The 9,383-nt window shown below is 34.3% G+C and overlaps 2 protein-coding genes across 2 annotated transcripts; one reads left to right on the top strand and one right to left on the bottom strand.

Moving 5' to 3' along the window:
- Positions 1 to 5,383, bottom strand: LOC117101276 (chromatin assembly factor 1 subunit rlf2-like). Its single transcript, XM_033241238.1, has 3 exons — positions 5,146 to 5,383; positions 3,837 to 3,985; positions 1 to 1,834 (listed from the first exon to the last, which is right to left on the bottom strand). Exons 1-3 carry the CDS (start codon positions 5,236 to 5,238, stop codon positions 1,648 to 1,650), a joined length of 429 nt encoding a protein of 142 aa, XP_033097129.1. The 5' UTR covers positions 5,239 to 5,383; the 3' UTR covers positions 1 to 1,647.
- Positions 5,384 to 5,436: 53 nt separating this feature from the next.
- On the top strand, positions 5,437 to 9,044 carry LOC117101275 (peroxiredoxin-like 2A). Its single transcript, XM_033241236.1, has 5 exons — positions 5,437 to 5,581; positions 6,391 to 6,671; positions 7,429 to 7,563; positions 8,076 to 8,196; positions 8,368 to 9,044. The coding sequence occupies exons 2-5, from the start codon at positions 6,405 to 6,407 to the stop codon at positions 8,520 to 8,522; spliced, it is 678 nt and encodes a 225-aa protein (XP_033097127.1). The 5' UTR covers positions 5,437 to 5,581; positions 6,391 to 6,404; the 3' UTR covers positions 8,523 to 9,044.
- Positions 9,045 to 9,383: the final 339 nt, after the last annotated feature.

Below are 9,383 nucleotides of genomic sequence, written 5' to 3'. Positions count from 1 at the left end.
TTAAATCCAGTACATTTAATCTGTCATCATGAACTGTCCCTTTTATGAAATGGGTAAAATGGCTCTGGGGAGGGGACGATAGGGGTACCGAACTTAAAAGTTGGAGATTATATTACCTGTATTATTAAATTAAGTTTATACTATTACAGTATTACTAATTAAATCGGCCTATATTTATTATATTTTATTAGTTATTACATTATTAACTTAAGTCTTATTTACGGTAAATGTTAAGAACAAACACTCACGGTAACTCAGGATCTAAATACAGTATTGCAACACAGGGAGCTACACACACCTCCATGCTTGCTAGTCTCCAATCATCTCCCTTATCAAAAGTTGATTCTAAAACAATGTCGACTGTCGCTGACCTACAGTGACTCATGCTCATTTAAGATAAGCAAGTGGCCTGGCCACAGTACCCAAGAGTTACTACAGTTTATTTATTTATTTATTTGAACATACACCTTTGAAACGGTGGCACTCAATATCAATTGGTGCGTTCGTACAAACAAAAAAAAAGGGTAAAATTTAACAAACAAAATAGATAACATCGACTGTATAAAAATTTAGATGAGATCACATTTCATACTCAGAAATACTTTACAGGTCAACAGTAATTTGTAAAGTAAATGCTTAAAATAACTAACCTAAAAATATAAAATCTAAAGATGAAAAAGTCTTACAACAAAAAGATAATACCAAGGTAGACCTACTAAACTTAAGGAATACAGACTACGATGTAGAGTCCACTTGTAGGAAAAAAAAAATTAACATTATACAATTTGATAAGCAACAATACATTTACAGTAAACTAATGTGAATTTTTTAGTTGTGAGCGTTTCTCCCAAGCATCCATGATGTATTTTTTACAGAAATTATCAAAAATAGAGGTAGATTCATCACAAATAAAAACTGAATCTGTATTGTATTTGTTTAATGGTATGTGAAGAATGATCAATCTCAGACACCCACACGTCACATGCGCTAAGCCAATGTCATTATCACTCCTCATGTGGCCTATCATTTTCATTTAACGGCAGAAATAAACAACAGTGCTTTCATATTAAAGTTTATTAGCATTATTTTTTTTTAATGAATATGAAGAAAGAAATCATGAATAAAATATGAAAACAACAAAAATTTAAAGATGGTGGATTAATTAATTATAATAATCACCATAATTTAGATTAATAATACATGTATCTTTAACCGTTCTTAATATTAGCTATTTTAATAGAAAAAATAAAATGCAAATTTGTTAAATTAAAATTGTTTAAAGACACTCATTACGTGCATTATATTTTATATATTAGATGAGACATTTATTATTGGTCCTAAGTTATTACTGTCCAAATCAGCACAAAGTGCAACTTTGTATGTTCTCCGTTGAATATTTCTAGTCTAATATTGTTGTTGCCGGATATGTATTCAAACATCGTAATGATGCTAACCCCATAATATTTGGTATATACATTTCGTATTATCCTAGGTCTTTATATTAATACCCTGCCCACCCCACAAAACGCAAGTGCATTGGTGCCATTTAGTGCATTTGGATTAAATCACATCGAGGTAATTGTATTCTAAATAAAAGCGATCATTATCTAATTAGCTAAGATTAGAAAACGGTCCAGTACCGAAAGCCTATGCATATTGGGGGTCAATAAAAAACTTTGGGTCGCCTCTGTAGATGCCGTGGTCACGTAGAACCTTTGATTTATGCTTATGATCTCGCATCATATCTGTATATATGTCTTGTCTTTCTCTCTTTTCCAAATGTTGAATCATTTCGTTATGCCATTCGCGCTCTTCTTGCAATCGTTGTATTGTCCTGAAAAGTTAGCAAAAATATTGGTATTAGAGGGCGCTATACAGAAAATCGTAATTATCAGGAGCGTTTACACATTATCGGTATGGGATGATTATGCTGTCTGGAATCTTGATTACATTTTATTTTCCATTTAACTGGAATATTCTGTGACCTACTTACCTAATTTCATAATTAGTGTTTTTGTGGATAATTTAAAACAATCAGCAATTTAAATTAAATGCAATTTACAAATATCCCGTGACACCAAAAATAGGTTGGCCCTCATCACATACTCCATTACTGGAATTTCATTTTTCTATCCCCCGGACTTAATCTTCACCACCCTCCCCACATCGATCTGGCAATCAGTGCAACTCACCACGTCAATCATTAATACACGACAAAAAACACACTGAAACATTATCCAGTCAATGGAATTTATTTAAAAATACAAAAGCCATAAATTATACAATAGTGGTTTGGATTTGTAGCGGCAACCATTTGAAATATAAAATTAATAATATTGACGTATGTAAACTGAAGTGTGCTGATAACGAAATATGATATGCTGTAACAATATAAGAGATATGCTATAGTCTCCTATTCATAGTCTTATCCTGGTCCTATCCTGGGTGGTATAAGTACTCAGATATGCTAAAGCTGGATTTTCAATGACCTATGACCTTGTTGGTAGTATCGCACATTACTGTCGGACTTCCTACATACACAAGTGAAAAAAATAACAACTTTAAGATTACAACATAAATGTTATTATTTACGATGTGTAACGCAGTTCAAGTAGATATAGAACGTTTAAAGATGATAGTCTGTGTTATGCAAATCGGAGAAATCACACACGCCAATGTATCATTACATGTTGCCAATGTATAATGTTTAGCTATCGTTTGCACCCGATCTCCGTTTTTTTTTTGTTTTTTTTTAAATCATTAATTTATCCACTAAGCCTAATTTTGTTTAGTTCTTCCTCTTTCTAATTTGTTAATCTCTCATTTATTTCCTTTAGAAACGCATCCTGGTATAATCACTCCACCACACCCCTGCCCGTCCTCTTCCTCAAATACAGTGTTTTCAAACCCTTCCCTTTGATACACGATTAGATATCTTGCTAAATTATAATCAAACTTAATAATTGATCAAATCGGAACAGTGTTATGAGCATGCACTTGTCCAACAATCATCCCACAATCACACAGTGTTGTCGCACAACGCACGCACATTATTTACATACGTTTGTCGTTGCTGGAGTGTTAATCAAACTGAACGACAGACCAATCAGAACATCTCTAATATTCACGCACCTGTCCGTGTGTTCTACAAACGCACCTGGGACCTTAGCAACATTATTCAAGGTCGGAGCGTCACGAGCGGAAAGGTTCATTACTCAAAGTGGATGGGGTTTAACAGAAAGGTTAATTGTGTTTCACACATAGAGATATAATAAGAATACTTGAGCACTAACTGCAATGTATTCGATGTTCGAAATATGCAGAGCTGTGTGTGTGTACTATCCAAGATGGCTGCCATAGATTTAACCAATCAAATTTCGCCTATGCACCATCATTTGCAATTGCGCCCTCAATTTACACAGAAAGTTCAGTACAGCTATTTACCCGTATGTTTGAAACTCGAGCGTTGCGGTGTATGGGTTTAATGTACACGATTTTAATTTTCATTCCTTGGTACTTTATTTTTGAATAAGTTGCTCCACTTTGCCTCGTTTTCCTACGATAGTTTAATAATTTGTTATTACCATTACTCATTAATGAAATAATAGTCAGTCAGAGGGCTTATTTATGGTGATAATATGTATAGTAAGCCTGAAGGTGGCGCTTTACTATGACGGCCATCTTGGATGGTACACATACATAACTCTGCATTGCTTCGCCATCTTGTCAGCACTCTAGTTGTTTAATAGCTTCTATGGCTTCACACAAGAAATACAATGTACATGTGCTTTATTAAGTAAATGAAAGTGTCGATAAGGCATTTGTCGTGTACAAACCTTTCTCTTTCTCTGTAGGATTTCTTTAATACTGCTTTGTCTCCAGATTTGAATTGAAATGAAAGCTCTCGCTTTTGTCGTTCTTCTTGTTGTTTTAATTCGCATGCATTTCTGTGCGCTTCTTCTGCTCTTGCTTTTTCTTGCTGCGCCTAAAAAATAAAATATACAACTTTATTTGGTCATCGTTATAAATTATTGTCAGTTTCATTTGGAATTACTTTCTTCGGTACAGTCACATATTTCTAAACACTGCATCATAAAAACTGTAAAGTAACTTAACTACTAACTTAACTTCGGTAAATAAAAACTAAAAAATATAAACCGATAAATCTTGCGTTAAAAATAAAAAGTACAGTTAGTAATGGACCTTTCCAGAGACGGTTATTTAAATTGACCAATCAGAAAGGCCAGGAGCCTGCGTACATTTACATTGTCAGTTTGTGGGACCCAGCAGCAATATCAAACACGGGGCTTAGTTAGCACTTGGTTAGCAAAACGATTCAATTTAGACATTATTATTTTCTTAAAGATCTCATTTTTCCATGTTCAAGGTATTACAAGGAAATTGTTCATGCATTGTTTATGCTTCATAATTATAGCTCTCTGTCACCATTTTCAATGAATTTCAAATCCCTTGGCGTTGGCTGAGTCTATTTCAATTTCATTTAAGAATTATGTAATTTCTAACTAAAGATCTTTGATTCATTTCTTGGGGTTTTTTTTTCATAATTTTTTTTCTATAAATTTATTCAGGCCTATTCAATTTTAGCATTGTCCTATATTCCGTTATATCATATTGTGCAATTTTCTTTCCTTAGGCTCTAGTTCAATTGGTGTTTTTTCTTGTTTTTCTCTTCATCTTTCTGCCTAGCTGTTTCACTTTATTTTTTGATGACAGTCAAGGCTGAAATTAATGCATTCACAAAAATTATATATCAAAAATATTAGGCCTATATACAAAATCTAAAAAAGAAATATCACATTGAAAATTACTAAACCTAATAAAACATGGTTGATGTTTTTTATTTATTTTTTTTTTTATTTTTTTTATTTTTTTTGTATTTTTATTATTATTATTATTATTTACTAGACCTATGGGAAATGGGTGTCTGAGCCTAATACAATTCCCAATAAAAAAAAAATACAGTTAAACACGATCTAGTCACAGGCCAGGCCTAGACCAAGAATGACTCAAAAGAAAAGGAAAACTAGGCCTAAGCAGCATAATGGCCGATCTAACACCACCTAGTACTGCTGTCTCTCTGATCCAGAAGGTCAGACACTAGTGGTGGATGCATACTTAACTCACCTTCTCTTCTTCCATTCGTTTTATTGCTGCATGCTTTCTATCAATTACACGCTGCCTCCTCAGTGCTTCCCAGTGGTACGCAAGTTCGCTCATTTTTATCTAATCTAATTTTTTTCTGGCCGGGAGATTACTAAAACGTCAACAATAAACGAAGTTTCGTGGTCTGTCTTTAAGATTGATGCACAACAAGTGTGATTTGTTTGCGATTTGCTAAGCCACTGAACTTAATGATTTGTGTACTCGGTGTACTGTAGTTATAGCAACAGAGTAAACGCCAACAACAGGTGGCGCTAAGTCGCCTTTGACCCGTTCGAACCAATCAACTGGAACGAAGATCACATGGGTCGTGGTTTCGCCCTGGATCGACGGTACCACCTGGGGGAGGAGGAGGAGAGGCCTGATACTATAGGACTATTTGTATTTATAGTATTATATGGTAATTATTTTGTTATAATGTTAGGTATAGGGCGCCAAGAAGAGGTCTAGCTCAGACCAATATAAGCAGAGGGAGCCGCTAGTTAATAAGTGTAGGCCTTACATACTTAGTAGCTAGCCTGGGCTCTGCCCTGCTGATGTGGGAGTTCATATGGGCGTCGTAGGCCTAGCCTAGCTAGTTGAGTAATATACTAATAACTCCCTACAGAAAGAGACAATCCCATGCTGTTTTCCGAAGAGTGAAACTGTCTTTCTTCTTTGACATAACACATACACATGACAAGTCAGACAAGTTGCACAGCAATTTTGACTGTTTTGTTGTCAGGAACAACAACAAAACAGCCAAAATTTCATTTTAAATGTCATGACACAATTGTCACATCCAAAAGGCAGTGCGTTTGTGTATGTGGACCTGCATCTAAAACCCAACAAGAAGATTAGCGATGAAATGGACCTTCCACTAAGCTCCACCCCTTGAATTAATTTGTTAAGGTCTCACAAAAGTGTAAGACATAGACAAACACGTGCGTTTGTGAGACAACATGTTCTGGCACTGTTCTGGTTGGTCAATTGAAAAGTATGAAAAGGATCTCCATGTTTCAGTGCACCCACAATAAGTGCAATAAAATAAGCTGCTGCACTCTAGTAGTAAATTGTAAAATCACTCAAAAATTAATTTAACCACCAATAATTAGACAGTATTTCGACAGATACAGAGGGGATATTTTTATGCAAAGCAACTATTAAAAATATCAGTACTCGTATCCCTAATATGGTGATTACTTATTTTTATTTTTTTATTTCATAAAGGATAATTTGAAAGTATGGGTAGCATAATTGGAGGGGCGATATTGATTGGCATTGTGGCATTCATTGTCGCTAACCTAGACTTCTGGATACCACCAGTAGATCTGGAAGCAGATGAAACCTACCTCTCCACAGGTGTTCTGGAAGTCATCGGTGAAACAAAATTGGATACCCTAACTTTCCTAGAACCAAAGAGGAAGCAGTTTAAGGCCAAAGATTTGTGGAAAGATTCTGGGGCTGTTGTAATGGTTGTTAGGCGGCCTGGATGATCTTTGTGCAAGGAGGTTAGACAAATTATGATTTATTTTTCAACCATATTATTTATGTGGAGAGAAACTGTGGGTAGTCCTTGAATAAATGCAGCATGGTTTATGAAAAACTATTAATAACAATTCAAAAAACTTAGGTGAAATGGGAAGGAGGTTTTTTGCTCAATGTAAATCCTCAAATTGTGGCTTAATCTTGAGAAGAAGCTTATCTGAAATTGAAGCCCCCTCTTTAGTTTGCAAAATTAGCCTTGAAAAGAAGTCAATTGCAAAAAAGAAGCCCATGGGCAAAATACTGTAGTACAGTACATACACTGTACATGAATTTCAATAACAAAATAAACAATTTAATGGTTTGTACAGACTGATGTTTACTTTGCAAAAAATAGCCTTGAAAAGAAGCACATCCAAAGGTTGCATAAAAAAGAAGCACAGGGCTTCTATTTGAGGTTTTACATTATGTATAGCTGTGTATCTGATTTTTAAAATGGGGACCGAAATTTGTCAATTGCGTGTGTGTAACGGCACAGTCCTAGAAACCTGCAATGCCAATGTGTGGCTGTATAAATAATCGCATTTTACAATAGTCGATAATGCTACCCAGCTGAGCCCTCCAGCTAAAATGCAAGGAGAGCAGCGGATGGAAATGAACTGGGGACCAAAAATGTAATGATCTCCACTGTTCAGCGCAATACATTGGCTGCCACAAGTTTAGCCAACTGAGCTAAGCTGCTCTGAAATTAATCTAGCCTTTGATATTGTTGCTCTTTTACAGGAGGCTCTTGAGCTGTCCTCCCTCAAACCAGAGCTGGATGCTCTTGGTGTACCCTTGTATGCTGTGGTGCATGAGACACTAGGCTACAGAGATTTTATACCATTCATAAAGGGTGAAATCTTTTTAGACAGACAGGTAAGCATTGTATTCCCAGCCAAGCCTCACTAAAGGGAGGGAATTATATAAGTGGATGAAGGGTCACATTTCTCCCAAATGGTTCACACCGACCTTAATCATTGAAATCTTCCTGAGCAAAAGAATTACTGTACACTGAAGTCAAGGCCGTAGCCAGAATTTGTAAAGGGGGGTTCGATATTTTCAGAAAACAGCAAATTTTAGTAATTGTAGATTATGAAAAATGGTTGTTGGGGAAATATGCATGCAAAATCAAAATTTGACAAACAAAAACAAAAAAAAAACAACATTATACCATATTAGACTCATTCTTATCAATATTGGATTTTTTATGGTAAATTTACAATTTTCTTATAGTCCAGCTGCCTTTTTTTTTCATTTATTCTAGGGCTTTTCACCAATGACAGTTGTTACAAATACTAATTTTCATGACCTCCAATGTCAGTACGGCTCTATATTGGAGGGGGTAGTGCTGTTTTTTAATTTTTACTAATAGTTATTTTCTATTGTAGAAACATTTCTATGGGCCAAATCCTGAGCAGAGAAAGATGTATTTTGGGGGTCTGTTACGCATCAGCGCCTACACATCAGGTTGGAGATCCTACCAAAAGGGTGTCCCTCTCAATCTTAAAGGTATGTTTTTGGTGTAGATTTTCTATTTTGTTTACTTGTATTGTTACTTGACATTAATGGTTAGAAAATAATTTAAATACTAATCAGCTAAAATACTACCTGGTATTTCATTAACGAATGTTTGATTTGTGGTAAAGTATTGCGTGTTTATTGATGTTTTTGTTTCATTAGGTGATGGATGGACTCTAGGGGGTGTGTTTGTAATAGGATCTGGAAACCAGGGAGTGTTGCTGGATCACCGAGATAAAGATTTTGGTGATTTTTCAAATAAAACTCAAGTTTTAGAAGCAGCAAAGAAAATTATTACAACTAAGAAAGGTGCATAAACTACAAGCTAAAAATACCAAAAATGTTGCAATCTTGTTGTAAATCACATTATATAATTTATATAAAGTTTTATTTAAATCAACACCTTAATATAAATTCATTACTTAAAAATAATAATTTAATTACTGTAAATTAATTATTAAATCATATGCAGTATTGCTGTAAGTTATGTAATACCACCATGGAGGAATTTGTTAGTATGGTAATGCCATTGAAATATTGTTTGATTTAGATAAAATTCAACTTACAGATTGTTAAATAATGTATTGTTAAATAATGAATGTAAAATTAGATCGACTTAGAAATTATTGGACTTAAAAATTAAAAAATTAAAATAAGATATAAGTAAGATTATATTATTTGGTACAGAAAATCATGTTTGTATTGTCAGCAAAAATATTGAATGGATTAATGATGTGGTAAGCTTAAACACTAGAGGCTTAGCATGGATAGCAGTCTTGTATCATTTTTGCCGAGAGTACTTACAATTTTGATGTCAAAATAAAATATTAAAAGTAGAATTTGTAGATTATTTTTTCTGATTTTATGACCAAGTAGTTTTTTTTTAGTTTTTTTTTTTTTACTAATTCATGGAGATCAAATGATACAGTATTTTGAATTGTTTTTATTTCTTTTGGAACAACACATTTCACAGATTGTCAATTAGATTACAGTACACCAGTGGTGATGCCAGGATTTTCCTTATACGGGATGGGGTGGGCTAAGCTGTCTAAAGGGGGTTGTAAGCCTGCAATGGTGTGACAATTTCCAACAACTACCTGGTGGGGTTAAAATTATCCATGACACCTAAAAAAAACTAGTTATACAGTAATATAACAGCTACAGTATATAAAATATAG

Source organism: Anneissia japonica, unplaced genomic scaffold, assembly GCF_011630105.1.
Source record: "Anneissia japonica isolate Jap-2015-1 unplaced genomic scaffold, ASM1163010v1 scaffold1859_len985614_cov190, whole genome shotgun sequence".
NCBI lineage: Eukaryota > Metazoa > Echinodermata > Crinoidea > Comatulida > Comatulidae > Anneissia > Anneissia japonica.
The sequence above is the reverse complement of the archived record's forward strand: the minus strand, read 5'-3'. Positions and strand labels throughout refer to the sequence as shown.

What these genes read in the sequence shown, in the direction of transcription:
- LOC117101276 (XM_033241238.1), bottom strand. Translation starts at nt 5,238, where the DNA reads ATGAGCGAACTTGCGTACCACTGGGAAGCACTGAGGAGGCAGCGTGTA. An exon ending in AACGAATGGAAGAAGAGAAG is followed by an intron (nt 3,986 to 5,145) that starts GTGAGTTAAGTA and finishes TTTATTTTTTAG; the next exon opens with GCGCAGCAAGAAAAAGCAAG. An exon ending in TCCTACAGAGAAAGAGAAAG is followed by an intron (nt 1,835 to 3,836) that starts GTTTGTACACGA and finishes CTAACTTTTCAG; the next exon opens with GACAATACAACGATTGCAAG.